General features: G+C 32.5%; 1 protein-coding gene across 5 annotated transcripts in view; it reads left to right on the plus strand.

The window, feature by feature from the left end:
• Tsp26A (Tetraspanin 26A) overlaps positions 1-20180 on the plus strand; it is a 39135-nt gene that overhangs the window by 6964 nt on the left and 11991 nt on the right. For 3 of the 5 annotated variants that reach the window (XM_033468611.2, XM_033468612.2, XM_033468615.2), the window contains exons 2-8: positions 11664-11784; positions 11883-11956; positions 13139-13213; positions 16851-16949; positions 17147-17275; positions 17575-17625; positions 19150-19260. In XM_033468611.2, coding sequence (XP_033324502.1) covers positions 11664-11784; positions 11883-11956; positions 13139-13213; positions 16851-16949; positions 17147-17275; positions 17575-17625; positions 19150-19260 — 660 coding nt within the window. Of the gene's footprint in view, positions 1-11030; positions 11297-11663; positions 11785-11882; positions 11957-13138; positions 13214-16850; positions 16950-17146; positions 17276-17574; positions 17626-19149; positions 19261-20180 lie in introns of those variants that run through there. The other 2 variants (XM_033468614.2, XM_033468616.2) reach the window with 2 other exon arrangements.

The following is a 20180-nucleotide window of genomic DNA, read 5'->3' on the forward strand; positions in this document are numbered from 1 at the left end:
ATTACACCTTTCCCGAATGCGACTCTAACGAACGATCCGCTGCGATCTTATCGATCGCATTATTCTGTCCGCGTAAAATTTCCCGACAATGCAATATGGGGTAAGATACGTGGACGATGGAAAATACAATTTATCTGTATAATGTTTCGCTCACGAAATAATCGAATTTACAAATCTGTTGAATGTATTCTAGACCATGCTTGATAGAAACTGCAAATCATAAACGGAAACATTACCCGATTTCTATGTAACGGTGTAACCGCGATTTTCAGCCACGATTATCCCGGAACAAAGCAGCGCCGTCTGAAAAACTTTTATTCCACGCTCTCGATTTATCTTTGCTCGCGGAATGACCTTCCACCTACCCAACTGTATCGCCCGGAACACAGTGTATGCTTCTGCGATCGTGTATTAAATCATATGCATTTTTTGCTCGGCATCACTCCGCTCCTTCTTTCCGCTTCTGTTATTATTCTCTCGTAATCTCCTGCTAGAAAAGTTGGAATAATTTCAAGTACACAGGAAAATGAAAGAATGTTCGGGCACGGACTCTGCACTCGTTGCCATGCATCGGTGACCACTTATAATGAGACTCCGATGTGAAATTTCAAATCGTTTAACAGTTTTACTCTGATACTACTTAATTGAAACAGCTGGATGTACAGTAGCTCACGAAAGTATTCGAACACCTTTTACGACGGAATAACTTTTTAAATATCCGACTAAATAACGTGAATTTTTTTGAAATATTAAAACAACTAGTTATAACCAAAACAAAAAATTAATTGAAGTATAACTATTAAATTTTTGCTTAAAACGATTTTTGTAACTAATTATAAACGACTGGAATTATTTTGGTTACCAATAACTATTATAAATAATGGAAATCTAACTATTATTATAAATTTGTTATAAATAACAATTATCGATGTTAATTTGTTATAGGTAACTATTGTAATTAATGAAAACCGTTTTTGGTTATGAGGAACTATTACGGATAACCAGAATTTTGATGAATAAAAATCAAGTTGACAACTTTCGACAGTTTCGACCAATAATTATTATTAGTAGTGAATCTATGTTAGCTCTCCTAACATCTCAATAAAATTTGAGTCATTTTATCTAATTTTAAAGAAGTTATTTCGTTTCAACACTAGAGCACTACCGAACCAGTCAAAATTACCGGTTTCTAACTTTTTCTTTCGCAGTTACTGGAATTATAGTAACATCTCTATGAGATATTGTTTGATGGACTTCTTTACTGAAGGATATATTGCAACAGAAATCATACGAAATTTGAATAAATTCAGTCTTATTATTGTTATAAAATAATACACATTAGTCGCATTTAGGGCTCGGTACTCTCGGCAGTTCTAGCATTAAAAGGTGTTTGAATACTTTCATGGGCCACTGTGTAATTAACGAATCCTCGGCTACGAAATCACCGTAGACTATGTGCGAAATATCTGGAATAAGATAGGTATCAATGCTAGTTCTAATTATTGCGTGTACGATTCGGTTACCTCAGACAGAACCTGTCGTAACAATCAACGGCTTATTAATATGTTGGTCAGAGTTCTTCTTTGTTGAGTAAACTTTAGAGAACCGATTTATGTTCGTTTGTTAATTGTTATGTTTTCGATCTTTAGTCGAAATCATCGAAATTATGCTTCACTTCTAAGTTTCAAAGTAAAAGGAATTTTTGATACTCGACGAAAGAGTATACAGTATAGTGAAACAGCGACCTGTTTGCGACTGACAGAGATGTGGGCAAATGAAATCGGAATTAAACATTAACGTTAATGCAGTATACAGGTGAATTGTACGAACGTGAACGTTATACATCGACAAATTAAATTGAACCGAGCTTGAAATCTAATTAAAAGAACATTAAACATGTACGAATCATTAAATTGGCTGACTGCCAAAAATAGAGGGATAAAAGCGCGAGATTAAAAGTTTTGGTAGAGATACTATTTACGTTGTGCGAGTATTTGTATATTTCTATATTAGAAATAATAGAAAATAGAAATAGAAAAAATGCGATATTTTGTTAAGTTGAGTCTGTAATTATGCACATCACTTTACAAAATAATACAAAAAAGATTACATATTTCTTCTATTATACTGTCCATTTTAGTCAACAGTGAAAGGGTTAATCCCGCTTCTGCGCGAGCATTAGACAGGAAATTTACTTATACCGTGGAAGAAATAATTCATTTTTGGGAACGAATTCACTCGAACGGCGCGCGCTGGTTAATTGATGTATTAAGTTTTCATGAGTGGTTTCCAGGGGAAATCATAGCGTTACATACCAACACACGTTCCCGAGAAGCCAATACCAACGAGATGAATAACTTAACACCTTCCTGTCGCGTAAGCTGATATCGTATTTCAGTTCTATCAAAATTCCTGACATTGGCTGATCGATTCAGCGTGGAATGACCGAATGCATGCATACATGGACGAAAACAGTACATAGTCCCCGTCAGAATACCTCGGTCCTAGTAGCCCGTAAGTCATAGGTTAACGCCCCTGGGAAATTATCCAGATGTGTCGATACCAATTTCTGACAGCCAATGAGCAGCGTCTCTGCTTATCGTATTTCATCTGCGCCCATCAAATACGGCTATACTTGATATTCCCATGTATTCGGAGGACCAAGATCACGGACTGCACTTTCTCACGGAGATGCTTGTGCACAGGTCCTCTTTCTATGAGAACGAGCTTGGTAATTCGACGCGACGCGACGCATGGTATAACGAGTGCACAGGTGAAAAGAATCAAAAGCCAATTTTCTACCGAAAAATCTGAATATTATTAATATTATTTTAATATTTTATAGAATGAAATAACCGGTTTCCAAATTTCAATATTTTAAAAAACCGGTTTTCTATAAAAATACAACAATATACAATACATTTCACACGAAGCAAAATATAAGTATCCTGAAATTACTAAAATAGACAGAAAATATAAATTATAATTTTTCATTTTATTTATTTACATGATATATAAATGTATTTAAACATAATGTGTCGACTGAATCTTGTTCTTATTTTCGATACAAAATTGTCTGAAATAGAAAATATTCTTTACTGGATTCTTTACTGCTACTGGGCTTGGTTTAATCGTTTCGAGAACATCAAATAATAAATCCGAAGGTTTAGTTCTTTTATTAGTTGCCTCGTACTATAAATGAACATTATAATAAAATACGTTTGTAGATTTGCGTGTTATGTATTCGTCTGACTGATAAACATTAGTTTTATTACAACATGTAAAAAAATGTTAATGTTTTTAATTAAACAATCGATCAATTTGTACATCTGGATTCTAATGATAGAACAAGTTGAACTATAATGTACACGAACGAATAATCTTTTAATAATATAAAAATGGAATTATATAATGTACGTATGTTAACATTGGTAATTGAACAACGCTTGTCTAAACCTCTAACTAATCCTCTGCGCGCGCGCGCGCGCATTTTGATCTAACGTAATTAAATTATTACCTAACGTTTTTATTTAATTAACGTATTGTTATTACTTAACGTATTTATTTAATTAACGTATTATTATTACTTAACGTATTTATTTAATTAACGTATATTTAAATTAATACTTAGTAAATTATTACTTACTCTATCTTCAAAAATATGTTTTCGAAAATATGCTAAATTAAATGAATATTGTCATAAATACTGTCAATCATATAGTTGCGTTAAATGATTTGCCGTCCGCAGGTTAATAAAACTCGTGGCGTTCTTTTAGAGTTGCGTTATACCGGAAATCCGATTGAATATTCATATTTCTATCTGTTGTTTCCATCATTCGTTACATCAGTTACCAATGTTAACATTCGTGTTTCATATAATTCCACTTTTACATTATTGAATGATTATTTGTTTATGCGCATTATGATTTAACTCGTTTTATCATTAATTCGAACTCCATTCTATCAGTATTTATGTTATAAATTGAATTTTTAATACTCTGAGTGCCAGTGGTGCAATTCATTTATCAACCGTCATTGTAATTAAAATCTATTTAAGTATTTGGTATTATTAGTTAGTATTTATAAAAAATTTTATCTACCATAATCTTTATATAATTTATAATATACAATGTATGTACGTTGAAATAATAGAACCATATGTAATCTGCATTATTGCTATAAAATCAAGCTTCAATCAATATTATCATAAAGTCAATAATTGCTGTAACAAATTTTGTATTTTCTGCTTGAATATTATTGACGCTTTCAATGCTGACTAAAATGAAAAAGTATAATATCAAAAGTATCTACGTTATATATTACTTTTATGAGTTTATATTACTTATACTTAGATTCTACTCATATTATAGGTTATATAAAAATTGTTCATTATTAAACATTTCTCTACACTTTCGTTAAAGGCAAAATGAGAAGAATTCAATACAATTTGAAGTAAAGAAAATGTATAAAATTATATATGTATTTAAATATAAATATTCAGTTTCCAATAACTTTTTAAGTGCCGTAACGATCATTATTTTTTATGCTTTCATCAGTTTCAGTTAAATTAAAAAATATCTTCTTCTTTCACGTAAAATTAAACATTTCAGCACAATTTTATCCAATTTCTTTGTTTTAGTTGGTAACATCTTTCATGAAAGATTATAATGATCGTTGCTTGCAAATTCAAGAAACTAAAATACATGAACGAGGAACATTTTCTCGCATTCTATTTCTCTAATATTCGAAGAATACTTATCGAGTACATATTGAATAATATTTTACAAATATACTCCGACGCCACTAATTTTTTAGCATTACACGTTCATGTGATTGGAAGCACCTCGTGTCGTTTCCAACACAGAAATAGCCTGTCGAAGGTACTCGAGAATCACTACATTATCGTCCTTGCCTCTGTCGTCGAAGCCATCCCCCGTGTTTTCATGGCATTGACACATATCGGGAATACAAGATTCACAGAGTGAAGCTGTTGCGTAATGTCTCTTTTTAAAAATAACTTGTCGTAATGACTGAAAGTGGTACGAAATGTTCTTTCGTCAAGCTCTTTGGCTTCGCCGTATCTAGAAATAATGGAATAATGAAATAACGGAAGGCATGCGTTACGCAAAGTTGCGAATATTATGGAACAACCTTAAACTGAATTTACGCGAAACCTCATATCTGTAATGTAATGCCTCCATCCTCGAAACTTTTCAATTGCTGTGCCATTATTGATCACGGTGGCACGTTTTCAAAGTGAAATTTCATGTAGAAGTTCTCACCCCTTGACGTCGAACTTTCCCTTTGTCATCATTTGCATTGGAAGGATAGAGCTTTGAAATGGAAACAGTAAGTTGATAAAAAAAGATACAGAATTAATTAAAAAATATGTAATAAACAGAACGTCGTACCTGGACGTACAAGGGAAATGAGTAAAACATTATTCATCATCAGTTACCTTAAAATTAACTCCAGCGCGATGAACAGTTTTGACAGAAATAACTAATTACGCTTGAGATCATTTATAATGTAATTCATCAATTTTTTCAATATGTTTTTTAAAGTGCATTCTGTGTTGAAATGGTCCCGATCTCCGCTGCTCAAATGTTAAGAAGCTCAACACTTTTACTGGCAGTTCTCTAATGGTTCTCTAATGAATTACTCGTTGTGTTTCTTTTACAGCTGCGTTAATTAGTACTTCTTCATCCTTAATCATTTCCTTAATAGCACGAGACAATTTTTGTTTCTTGTATGTCTCCATTTACTTTCGATTGGATTTTCTAAACTGTACAAACACCCTAACTTATGCCAAAATATGTTAACCATTCAGCCATGCAAGTTGAAAAAGCTGCACCAAACGAAGTATTGATTCGCAACTAAATGAGATTTACTGTGCACGTGAACAAGGACACTCTGTTCACGCTTTGCACTAATATCGGATCAAATTCAATCTAACGTTCAAGGCTACTCGATCGATCCTAAATCGGGTTATCTGCTTAGGTTTTTGTGCCAAGCCTCGCATATTTGTTTCGCAAATGAAGGTTGTGTAGTATTTTATAAGATCTGCTGGATTGCCACCGAGACGCCTCACTATGAGGCAGAAAATACCCTAAAATGATAAAAAACATTTTCTAACTGAAAATGTTTAGGCTGAAAATTGTTAGACATTAATATATATAAACACTATGTGTTTATCTCCAACGTATAGATTTTTTGTAATAAGACTTTAATATACGGGGTGTTCGGAAAACGATGTTACAACCGTCAAGGGGTGATTCTACATATAAAAATTTGACACAGAATAGACGTTTCAATGTTTCAGTCTGTATATTTTATAAAACTAAGTTGAGATTTTTTGCTTCTGATTTATCGTACCATCAACTGTTACGGTTATTAGCGACTTCATGTTATTGTTCCATTATATTTCTTCTATTATTTTATGTCCTTGATGTATTCAAGTAATTTGCATATCTCTTCGTTGAGTCGAAGTTGTCCTTCAGTAGGGGTTCCAGTTTGTTTTCGACGCTGATGGATGTATCTTGGACAGTCCAAAATGACATGATCGGTTATGATTGATGTATTGCGGCCTTTAGATATCGATGCTAATCCCTTGGATAGTGTTAGATAATACTCTGCATGACTTACAGATCGCTAAAAGTGAATTTTGAATATTCATTCTTCGAAAAAAGTTAATTCCAGCACTGTTAGATATTTTCATACGAAATTCCAAAAACACTACGGTGACGTCAATAATTATAAAAATCACTCTAGCTACACCAAAAGTTATCATAGTTTTTTGTTTTACAATTGTTTCACTTCAAATAATTATTGCTTGAATTCTATTATTAATTTATAAGTTCCCAATGTTTTACATATTATTGGGTATCTTAATAACAATGATTTTCTACAAGAAAACGTTCAGACTTAATTTAAAGTTCATCATTTAACAACTGTAGAAAATAAAAATGATTTAAAGTTTTGCTCAAAATCGTCCAAAGTCTAAAACATCTAAATTCACTCCTTTAGTGGTAAGGTTTAAAGAAGTAGAAAAATTAGCTACTATCAGCAGCGATTAATAAAATAAATCTGATATATGTATATAATGTGTATATTAGATTTATTTTATTAATAGCAGCTATTAGCAGCTAATTTTTCTACTTCTTAATTTTCTTTTTCTTCTTTCATTTCATTGTATTCTCTTATATTACGATTACTTATTAAAGATTCAATGAAGCTGTAGTACAAAATTTCGACAATTGGCCGATGATGTTCAAGAAAGTAGGTGTTTCGTTAGAGTGTGCGCTATCACGACAAAATATTGGCAGCGCTTTTTTCTCTTTGCCTCGACGCTCGGACTCGTGAAATTAGATCGTGCCAATAATTATTGACGCGTAATCTCCCTCGTTCCGGGTTTCAATCAGAAACGTTCCAACTTCCGTCTGCGCACTTGAACGTCACGGAAATTACTTTATCCCCTCCGCAACGCTCCGCTTCGCCACAGAAGAAACCAAGTTTCGCGCTTTTCGTTCCTCGCGCCTCTTCCTTTCGCAGAAATCCAGTTAGCGCAACTTAATATTCGTTTTGCCAAGCCTTTTTTGTTTCACTTTGAATCGCAGTCGCGACAGTTTAGCGTTTAATCTCGCTGCGTCACGAGAAACCATTTCGTTTTGAGTGGCACGCATTGTGAGAGTTTAACGTCTAAATGATTCATTTTAGCTGGAATAAGATCCCCGACACCTCGTAATCACTGCCCGAGGGCGTGAATCCGGCAACCTCAGAAACCACGCTGCGTTAGAATTGGGTTCCATGCTATGCGTGACGTAATATTGATCTTGGGGAAGCACAATGCCTCTTAATGAGTCATGTTAACCTTAAATTCCTAGCTGATATTGTGCAATATTCCTGAACGTTCTAGAGGCAGTATGTCGCACTCTCGCTGCAAAAATGACGAAACTTAAGCGGGTATTCCGGCTTAGAACTTCTAAAAAATCGAATTTTTTCAGAGACCATAACACTGTTATGACCATAACAAGAAAAAATTGTGTAACCATTGGATTCTGCTTAAAATGATTTTAGTTGCCAATAACCATTATAAATGACGAAAACAGTTTTTGATTATGGATAACCAGAAATATATTGTTTATGAATAACCATTACCGACGATTGAAATTTTGTTTTTATTACGTCCAATTCTTGAAATTTCGATTATGAAGTATTTATAATATAGACTTAACATGCTTCACGATAAGTAATTTTGTAATAATTGTGCAAAAAGTAATCTGTTTAATGATTAACGATTGTAACTCTTTAGTTATTACGTATTATCATAAATTATTTGTAATTATAACTAAGTTATTATAAATTATATTTATGATTATAACTAATTATAATTTATAATCATTATCAGATTACCTTTTGCCCAACTCTGGTCTGAACGGATAGTAGAAATTGATCTTAATAAGAAATTGTTCAATCACATTTCGAAACAAAAAAACACACTTCTCTGAGTCGTGTTACTTATAATCTTCGTGGGGTAGATATGGACGAAAGTCCTTAGATGTCTTCAATTGCTGCTGAACGATCCGAGAGACAATAAATCTGGCAGTTGCGGCTGAAAGGTCGCGGAATATAGTAATCGCGAATGAATCCAGTGGCATGGAAGACATGATAAGTAGTTCCCGTTTAACTTGTATTATTCCCTGTCTCTCACGAAGCTCCCCTTTGCATCGCCAGCGGATGAGCCCGGCAACGGATACGTGCACGTAATTGTGTCAATAAAAATAATACCAGCGACGCAATCGAATCAATTTATCGGATGCGGGCCCGTTGCGTTTAAATTGCATCGTGCTCCTCTCTTCTGATTCAATTTCTGCGCAAAAACTCTGAGGATGTATTCGCAATTCTCATGAGAGACCGAGAGTTCCCCGACTATCATTAAAGCGAAAAATGTGGGAGGATATTGGCTCGCAACTGTTCGAGCTGAAATACATCTCTCTATAAAAACGTTATCGGTCGGAGCCTTAAAACTTTTGCAGCAGAGAAACAAAAATTATTTGGGAAACTTTTTTGACAAAAATCAGGAACACAATCGTGTTCACTAGTTAAGTTGAAACTATTAATCGCGAAATGTAAAAGAAACTGTTCGAGAATCGATAGGTTCAAAAGATTTCAATTTTTGATTAAAAAGTGATAATTTCAATTAAACGAATATTTTGTTCGTTGCTAATGATCATTGTTGATGGAATATTTACTTCTTTCTTTTATTTCTTTTATTAATGTTCTTAATTGATACTACAATTAATTACATTTGTATTATTTGTTGTTGTAAAAGCTTGCCGATTTCAATACATTTACCGATAATCGTTACTATTATTGGTGTAGTTTTTAGCAAGGGACCAACAAATTTAACCATTCGAATTAAATTAGTAGTTGTTATGCAACGATTTTTTTCGTGTTGATTATGAAAATTTTCTTTTCTTTCATAAAATCAATGTTATTTTTATTATAAAGTAATTACAATAAATGTACGTGGTCAACGGTTATCGCATATTACAAACAAATTTAAATAGTTTGTAAATTTTGTTCACAGTAATTTCAATTATTATGAGAACATTTTTCATAACTTTGTTGTAACTTGAAAAGAGAATGTTTCTCAATTTTTATTTAATATTAGCGTTACATTATTAATCTGTTCAATTACAAATGAAATAGTGTCTACCTTTATATGAATATATTAAATAAAAACTGAAATATTTTAGTTTTGTTTTATGATAACTCCTCGCACATACAGTTGCGTGAAATTAAGTTATCTGTGCATGCACGTTTCTTTGAAAATAAATCGTAAGGCGTGCAGTTAATACAATTAAATTTGAAATAAAAAGAAATTATAACAATTCCCTATAGGTTTTCCACAATTATCTAATTTTCTGTAACTGTTCAAATAATTTTGGAATTGGACGTACACGAGTGGCGGTATAGCGTCTGCGGCAAATGTAAGAAACGGTAACCAATTAGAAGTTTTGTTTCTTCCTTGAACACTAGAACTGCTGATTAATAGTTCTGGTGTTCAAGGAAGAAACAAAACTTCTAATTGGTTACTGCTTCCTACAATTACCGCAGATGATTTTTATTTTCCATAAAGATCTGCAGTTTAGCGATCACCGTTATTTATTCCGTCTATTGCTCTTTGTTCAAAGTGTCGACGGTTTAGTGGATTACAGGAAAGATTAAAAAATGCTGGCGATCATTATGCTAATTAGAAAAAGAACTAAGAGTTTGAATGGGTATTAAGTTGGTACACAACAATTTCTCGAGCTTCTTCTCCGTCGGCAGTGTCTGCCGATGAATCATGTTACTAGGATTATGTCCCTAGTATATCCAAATATTTATCACGACATGTCTTGCCAACGTTGTCTCGATAACGTTGCCACTATATCATCATTTAGTAGTATCTCCTACGTGCGGAATTAAGAGATCCCGGAGAATGTATCCTTGCAGCAACTCGAATAATTGGGAGGCATTAAAATGGAGACATTAATAATTAAACAAGCAGAGATTATGACTTGTAAGCCAGTTCATTATGCGATACACGGGTCACACTGTAATTAAGACCGAAGCAATCGAAGTAAACGAGAACTTCATCGGGCAGTTATTTTATTCTAGAGAGTTTTTTTGATGGCTAGGGAAAATATTGAACGCCAGTTCACGCGGTTTTGTTGCCCTTTGTTTGAATCGTTTTCGCTGTACAAATTCTGGGTAAGAAATTAATAAACATTTCAAATGAATTTTTTGGTTAACGTAAACTTTTGATAAATAGGGAAATTCCTCAGTAACGGCCGTGATAAAATGAAACCTGTAGAACGGCGTAATGCTACGGAAAGAGTAAACAAGTCTAGACGCATGCGGACTGTGTATTGATTACTTACCAAACTCGAGAATAAAAAGTAAAAAATGTTGGAATAGAGGGTGCTGTCAACAAACTGCACTATTTAAAAGAATGAAATCCGTCTTTCTTCTCAATCAGGGATTTACTATTCAGATCTACGAGATAAACGAAACAGTAGACATCATAAACAAAATTTCCTATTGCAGATCTTGTTCAAATATATAATTACTATAGACCTTATCATAATAATTTACTAAATTATTTGTCACTTGAAGTGGTTGTTTCATGTACAACGAAGTGCCAATCTTCAAATTCGGAGTGCAATGTCAGTAAAATTTCACTTTAACACATTAAGTGCCGATTGGGATAGTGGAGCGATTACTGTGGGGGTGACCAATTGCTGTGCCTTTGGTTCGTTTTCTTAATTAACTTCTATTAATTTCTCATAAATAAAACTTTATATTCATCGAATAAAACAAATTACATTTTTTATTAAAAAATAAACGAAATTAAGGAATTTCATCAACCCCAAAAATTTATAAAGCCATTTATAGTTTAACTTAGTTATTAGTTAATAGTTCAAAATCCTGGTTACATTCAGTTTAATCGGTCTGTTACAATAAAAATGAGTTTTGAAAGCTAGTTAAAAATTAGTGTCACTCATATGTGACCAAAACGGCGCTCAACATGTTACAATAAAATTTTAACGATCGAATTGAAATTTAAAATTCAATCGAGCGTGTTAACAAGTTCTCTATTTCTGTTGTTGTTTTTCTAGTGGTTGGGTTTGGGCATCATGGCTGTGGGTGTATGGGCATGGGCCGAGAAGGACACGTTTAACAACTTGTCCCGTCTCACAAACGTTGCGCTCGATCCAGCGTTTATCCTGATTCTAGTCGGTAAGTTACAGATTCCGTAGTTCCCCGAACCTTTCGCCTTACACGAAGAAGAACATCGAAATTTTCAAATGCTTTGTAAATAACAATCTACGCTGCAGGTTCCGTAACATTTGTCATTGGATTTACGGGGTGTGTTGGTGCACTCAGGGAAAATACGTGCCTCTTAGCTGCAGTAAGTACTAAAGAATTCGATCAAGTGCATCAAGATCGATGCATTTTATTCCATCAAATATCTTTTCTCCCTACGAACGATCTCTTGCGACGAATTCTTCGACTTCCCCGTCTATTTTGGCGCGAAAATGTCTAACCTCTTCGATTCCATGAATTTTTCAACTACTCGTTAATTTAAAATGTTTGACGACTTCGATTTATCGGATTCGCAGTTTTATTTAATAAGTAGACTGCGAACTTTTATGCATTTATTAAATCGTCTGTGTCAATAAAAATTAACATCTTTTATTATCTTCTTTATAAAGAACTTCGTGATCAATCAAATCAATTTTTCTCTGAATTTAGTCTTTGTAAAATGGAGTATGAAAATGCAAATATGCATAAAGATTCGTAGTCTATTAGTAAAATTGTATATAAAATGTGCAAGGAATGTAGCTATACGCAAATTGTTATTGCTAGATTGCCATCGCATATTTTTCTCTTACATTCAGGACGTTTATATGTATACCGGAATAAGTGCTGAAAATTTAGGAATGTATCTTACTTATTTCAAGGGTAAAAAGTGGTCCTATTTTTATATTATTATACATATAAGTAACTACAGGGTGTCACATAATTATGTTAAAACCCGGGAAGGCGTGAAAATGCAATACATGGCTTTGTTTACGAGTTATTAACGAAAAATACTGATGGATGAGAAGCGAGCTCAGCTGGCGCAAGGCGGTCGAGCTAACGAGCGGTCGAAGCCCAGTTCCGCTGATTGGCTCGACCGTTTAGCGCTAGGCGAGCTCGCCTCTTATTGGTCAGCGTTTTTCATTAATAACTCGTAAACAAAGCTGTGGACTGCATTTTCGCTAAGGAAAAAGTTACTTCAAATGATCTCAGGAATCACCCCTTTTTGGGTGTTAATACAATTATGGGACACCCAAAAACCCAATACCACTTACCCAGCAGTTTTGCTGGATATGAATGTACAAAAATCATACAACTCAAATGAGATTACATAAAATGTTTCTCGATGATTAATGTTATTAGACGTTTTGGATTGTGCTGAATCGTGTCGTTTATAATATACATAAGTAATCGAGAGGCATTGTTCATCTAAACATTTTATTCCTTTCTAAATTCTTCGACTGTTAGAACAAAATTAATTATCATGTAATATTGTACACATTTGTTGCAGTATGCAATATTTCTGGCATTATTGTTGCTAATGGAAATGGCAGCTGGCGTCTTAGGTTTCATCTTTAAAGACTGGGTAAGTTGCAAACAAGTTTCCATCTGTTACGATGCAACGTTTTCAAAGATTCTCTGTAGCATATAACTAAGCCAAAGACCCTAGCAACTTCAAATCTCAACCCGGGGTACAGCTAGGATCATAAACTTAGTACGTGGATCATTTAGGTGCATTGTACACTCAGCACATATGTATAATTCTGAAACAGCTCTAATTCCCGTAGCACGTGAAGTAATTCGTAGTTCATTCGAGACTGTCATATACATTTATTCAAAATTTATGTTAAAACTTAATAAAAGAAATTAAAAAAAGATATCTTCAATTTTGAGATTGAAATAGAAATAAAAAATATTATAAAATGTGTGCATTCCAATTTAGGAAAAGCTTTTTGAAAGTTTCATGTTTCCAGATGGAACCATTAGCGCTGGAATAAATAAAATGTTTCAACGTATTCGGTTGTTGTTACAACAACGGTAGTTCCCGTAGTTCATGTTTTTAATCATATTTTTATATTTACATTCAATATTTCTTTCAACCTTTATGTTATTTTCTAAAGTTGCTACTAACAAAACGATATTTATGTTTTCCAAATTTGTATACAGCATAATTGTTAGATAAATTAATCTTATTCGATTTTTCTACGTTTATATTTTTATTTTCGATTTTAAATTATTGTATCGTGTGGCAACTTTGCTCTATACTGTTACGAAATTGTGACATAACCTTTAAATATTTGCATATTTTAATGCAAATTAGAACGAGCAAGGTTCTAGAATTAATTATGTTAATTGAAGTACAACACTGTACTTACTGTTCCCTGAAAACAGAAATTTATTTTCTATAAAAATATTAACTAAGCCAGATACATTTTTTAATTTTACGTTTTTTGATAAGCAGACAATTATTTCATATAAAACTATTCACCTTCCTATAGATACGTTTAAATTTGTACATTCTTTTAAAAGCAGACAATTATTTCGTACAGAAATATTAACCTCTTTATGCTAGATACATTTTTAATTTTTAAAATTAAATATTCCAAGCTAGATATATTCTTAAATTTCAACATTAACCTCTCACAGCTTGTTATATTTTTAATTTTTCCATACTTTTAAAAAACAGAAAATTATTTCATACAGAAATTCTGATCTAAATAAATTTATTGTAACTGTTGCAGCGTAGGGCACTAAAATCAAATTTTAGGAACAAAGTCGTAACTAAGACAGTTACAAGCTGTTTTATTTTCTCTTCTCTTGTGCTCTCTATATGCATAGCTAAATCCATTCAGTAGAACTAGCCCGAACTCAACTAGACATAGTTAATGGTGTGGTTCTGTGTAGTGAAACCGCTCATTGAGTACCTCGGTGTTTAGCCTATACTTCTAATGTCTATAGAAGAATGGAAGGGTGAAATTACCAACTAAAGACATGACGGGCCGGATAAATTGCAACGTCGTCTTTATAATCAATTCATTTGGCTGAATCGAGTTGGTCAGCTCCTCTGTCAATAAGCAATTTTGACCTTACGCTGTAATTTGTCGATTCAAGATCCTGAAATCGCTTCAATATTTCAAAATTTAACGATTTTAAGGACGCCAACATGTTATTGTAAAGCTATTAAAATTGTTAAAGGAAGAACGAATTTTCAATTTCTTCAAAATATTTATATTTTACATAAAAATCCGCAGACTAGAGATAAGATGTTTGTGAAAGTATAAGCACAAATCAATTTTAAATAAATAATGCAATGTTGGTTGTATTAAACTAATTTACTGTTTGACATTTCAAATAATTTCTACTTCAATCTGTTACTAAATTCTGTTGGATTAATAAAAATAAATAATAAATAATGCATATGCAGGTAATGGTAGTCGCCTTGAGGAATATTTCATAAAAAAAAGGAATAGAAAAAAATAGAAAAGTAGCAAAAAGAAAACATGGAAAGATAATTAAAATTAATGTTAAAAAGAAGATAAGATTAGATGAAACGACCAAAAAATTTGTTCATAATATCGACGATGATGATGTAGGCGAAGCCAATAATATACGTATCATCTGCACTAAATTTAAACGAGACAATGAAATGTAATACAGATGCATCTCGTGCAGAATGACCGGATGGGATCCTCCCGAAAAATATGTGTGCGATGACTGTATGATACGCCTACCACGATTACCCACAGCATGATTATGATTGCCCACTGATGCGGGTAATAAGGGTCAAAACTATTTTTTTATAACGTTAATTTCACCACAAGTAAATCATTATGGATATTATTATTTTTATTTTTCACCTATAGTTTATTGCCCAAAGCTTATGAAAAGTTATTTGAAATAAATGTATTATCTCATATTTTGAGTGTATTGCAATTCTTGTTTGAATGACCACCATTCTCCCGTTCCCTCCTACATATGCGTAGTTGAATGCAACGAATCTATTAAGAGCATTCTGCAATGAGGAACAGCAACAGGAATTTCTATTAATCAAACTTACAAGATCGAAGAGTACTAAACTAAAGAGTTAACTAAAGAGTTTGCTGTATCGAAGTAACAGAGGTAGAGAAAAAATCATGTAACGTGCTACGAAAACGTAGAGATGTTTCATAGTGAAATGAGCAATGTTCACATGACTCACTTAATTTGTTGTTTCATGTTTTTATTTAACACTAGATTTACAGAATCCGTCAAAATGACGGGTCACTAATTTTTTATTTTACGATTATTCATATCGTTAAGATATATTTATAAGTTATTTATTGAATTTATATGTTACTTACAGCAAATGTTATAGTAACACTTGTTAAAAATCAGAATAAATGTCTTATTGTTACTTTTATAAACTAATTTAAAACAGCTGTTTTTTGTGCTCCGTAAATATAGTGTTAATATTTACTGGAAAAGATAGCGAAGTTGTTTTTTTAAAATTTGAAGTGTGACAATATTAATGATATATGATTAAGATAGCTATCGCTAGATTGCAGATTTTATGTATTTAAGACAGAGATTAACACAGATGGAACATAAAGCAGTGAAAAAGTTAAAAAAATGTTCAGTTTATTAAATATATTTATTTGAACTCATTAACTTGCTCCCGTTGCTTAAAAGTAGTTTTTTCGACACTGAAAAATTGAAATAAATCGATTTTTCATTACAACAATTTATTTCATAAATTTTTTGTGAATTTTTGGGACTTCGCAGCATGATATTTATTTTGTTATGTAACACTTGCGTAAAATGTACGTGTAAATTTTCTATTGGTTTTTTATATGACTCTTACATTTTAATTTTATAAAGCTTTTGAAAAAAACAAAATTTTGGTGTCGTTTCTATGTCTTTTGTTCAATCAAATTTTTTTAATCAAATTAAATACAAAACCAGTGTTGTGTGTTTATCGTTCTCTTAGTTGTTGTGTACACAATGCATATGCGATCAAAGTATTATTAAAAGTGTTTTTTGTATTACTTTTGTTAATGTTCTAAAAAGCATTAATTTATTTCCGTTATACGAGTTCAAAATATATGCAGATACAAATTCGATAAATAAATTATTTCCACTTGCTCAGTGAACATACAACGTAAATCGTCAATAACTCTCAATAATTGCTTGTCGATACTTGTCACTAATAACAGCCACAAATGCTACTTTGATTCCATTGATAGATAAAATCGCAAGCCGCTGGTGGTTTCCAAGCGTTTATCATTCACTACAGAGAAGATCCCGATCAGCAGAATCTCATCGATTGGATTCAGGAGGATTGGGTATGCATAATAGCGTACAGCTCGATTATATTTGTTCTTCATTGAGATTGAACTCCATTTTCGAACTTTGCCGTTCAAATATCAAATTTAATTTCGTAAAATCGAAATGTTAAATTTTAATTTTGAAATAGAATAACATGTCTTTTAATTCTGATTATCAGTGACAAGGTTTGTTAGAGGTATTTTTTGTGTTACAGTTGCAGTGTTGTGGCATCGAGGGGCCTAAAGACTGGGATCGTAACAATTATTTCAATTGTTCGTCGAGCGACATTGGCTCGAGAGAAGCATGTGGTGTGCCTTTTAGCTGTTGTAAACGAAAACCAAATGTAATTGTGCTAATAGGACTCATTATAAATACAGCTTGCTTTGAGAGTGGCAACAGCTTTTTCAGTGAAACTAAAGTATTCAATCTTTTAACTCAAATCTGAATGTGATCAGTGAAGTCTGCATGTAAACTTTCGTTATTCCCGTTTAATAAAAAAAAACTATTTATGTTTTGAAATAAAAAGTTAGTCATACAATACTCTCAAAACAAACAGATTAAATGAGTTTATATTATAATTTAAATTTTTACGTGTTAAATTATCTTTTTTTATCTTGAAATGTTTCTTGTCCTTTTTTCCAGGAAATCATTAAAAATAAACAGTGTGGCTACGACGTTAGGAAATCTGGCTACGTAAGTAGACTTTCTTTCACATTGTGTAACAGTTAACGTCGAAAATAGAACTAGTGATTTACTTATCGTGTACATAAATTTCTTTTTCTTAGAAATTCTCTTAGCATTACTTACTCGCCTGCAGTTATTGATCAACGATCCCTTAAATTATTATTATTATTATTATCGACATCTATTCACAATCATTTTATCATCGATGTTTCTTTTCTGTTCCATAAAACGTGTTCCATAATTACTCTTAGTGATTCTCGTTATTACTAGGACAAGTCATTAGCTGCTCTAAGTTCGGCACACGGGATTGTTAAGGACTTGATTCTAGTAACAACATGTATCATTTAGAGGCTCGGTATCTTTTAGCCCCGACTCAAAGTTGAGTCTATGAACCAGCTCTTTCAAGAAATATCACTGATCACTTTCGGTTCAAGAAATTGTTTTGAAAATATTAGAGAAATTTTTAGATCTAAAATGAATGATACAGCAGATCAAATAATCATAAAACATTTCTAGACCGATGTTAATACATTTTTGCTTGATAATTTGCAAAAAGAACTTCAATTCTCGAAAAGTGAAGACCAAAAACAGAATATAAAGGTGGTTAAAATATTTGCAAATGTTTTACCAATTATGTAATTAGTTAAAAGTTATATTAGATTTTTAATATAAATTTAAATTAATTAATTTCAAATAGGAGTAGAATTCATTATGATAAATTTTAATTTTAATGAATTTTTAATATAAATTCAAGTTATAGTGGTTTTATTAAAAAATTTATTATAATTGATATCATCGTTACTGTGTCTATTAAAACAATAAATTTTAGTTGTTAGTTTTGCCATATTGAAGATTCAACAAATTACAATTCTTTATCGTTTTCATGCAGAAAACATATTACGGATGAATCACTTCAGAATATTATAGAGAGAGAGAGAGAGAGAGTTTTATTTGTGTAGTACGTCTTTTTTAAATTCGTGTGATACCTTTAGATGTTTATTTAAAAAAAATAACATAGAAGAGTGAAATTATTCAGTGCAATTATTTCGAATCTGACGCTACAGAAAATCTGTTCAGCATTCTCACAATTTTTCTCCCTGGATTATTTATTTCTTTTACAATGCGAGACAATTTTGCTTTATTCTTTCTTGCTCTGCTTGAAGTGGCATTAGAATTAGAAGAAAAACTGTTCACAAACTAAAGATTGTACACTTTTATTCACAGAAATTCTAGACAGAAATTTTAGAAACTAGATGTCTCCGTTCTTGATGATAAGAAACCCAAAATATCTAGATCCCAGATAAACTGTAATGTCTTCTAGAGGAATAGAGTGGAGGAGTTTTAAAATTATTTGAGCTGTTTGTATACACAATACATATTTTAATGATTGGTATTGGTAGGTCATTGTCTCCAATGGTTAGGTTGCTACTTTAGCAGCTGCAGGCACGAATAACGTAGTTGTAAAACATGGAGGTTGAAGTTATTTGTCACAGTTTGTTTTAAATGGTTTCTGTTTATCCCCGGGGAATGCAGACTGGAGAGAGGAGTATATTCGAGAGAGGTTGTCTAAGAGCAGGCGAGGAGTGGCTAGAATTAAATCTCGTACCTGTCGCTGGTACTGTTGTCAGCACTATGGTTTTACAGGTAGATTCTAAACTGAATGTCGTACTGTCCTGCTAACTGAAAGTTTAAACTTTCTCTTCTTGTAGTGTCCATATTTATTAGACGAGAATCACGAACTTGTCTTCGTAATTACCACTTCGAGTCTCTAAGAAGCCTCCTTTGTTAGGACAACGTTTTTAACAGTACCTAATCGTTCAGTGTTTCGTGTTGTTATCGCGGCCGTGACCTTAGCAGCACCTAACTTAGCTGCTTCTTCCGATACTTGGACGCAACCTCTAGCGGCTCTGAAGCTGTCAATGATTCCTGTTGTTACTTAGAATGAAAACCCTACCGGTCCTTTATATTTCGACTGTAGAAGATGCTAGAGAATTTCTGCCAAGTGACATCACGAATTATTGAGAGATACATACGCAGGTGATCACTGCCATGAATGGGACATTTTTACTTAGGATAAGATAACAAAACAACTAAACGACCTATCTAATCCTAACTCAGAACATTCGGATGCATAGTGTCGATGAGTTTCTCCTACGTTTACTTGCTTTATTTGTAACCCTTTTAAGAAGTGCAGTTTGTTTCATTCATCAGTTGGTTGCCTCGAATGGGTCAGGTGTATGTAACGAAAAAAAGTAATGTTGGTATTAACCTTATAAGTACTATTTTTGTATTTATTGTACACATACATATAATACAATATACTAATCTTAAATTACGTAAATCGTCTTTACGTTAAATGAATCGTTTTTGAGTTTTAGTATTTTCTGATGAAAAAACAATCCTTCCAATAAAAAGAAACTGAAAAAACAACCTATGAAATATATAAAAATAAAAAAAGCAAGCATAAAAAAAATAATTGTCTGGCATAGTTACGTATTAATTGGTAGCGAGATCAAGATGTGCATAATGTAGTTATAAAACAAGTATAATTTTATTATCAGAAG

The sequence above is a fragment of the Megalopta genalis genome, chromosome 2 (genome assembly GCF_051020955.1).
Source record: "Megalopta genalis isolate 19385.01 chromosome 2, iyMegGena1_principal, whole genome shotgun sequence".
NCBI lineage: Eukaryota > Metazoa > Arthropoda > Insecta > Hymenoptera > Halictidae > Megalopta > Megalopta genalis.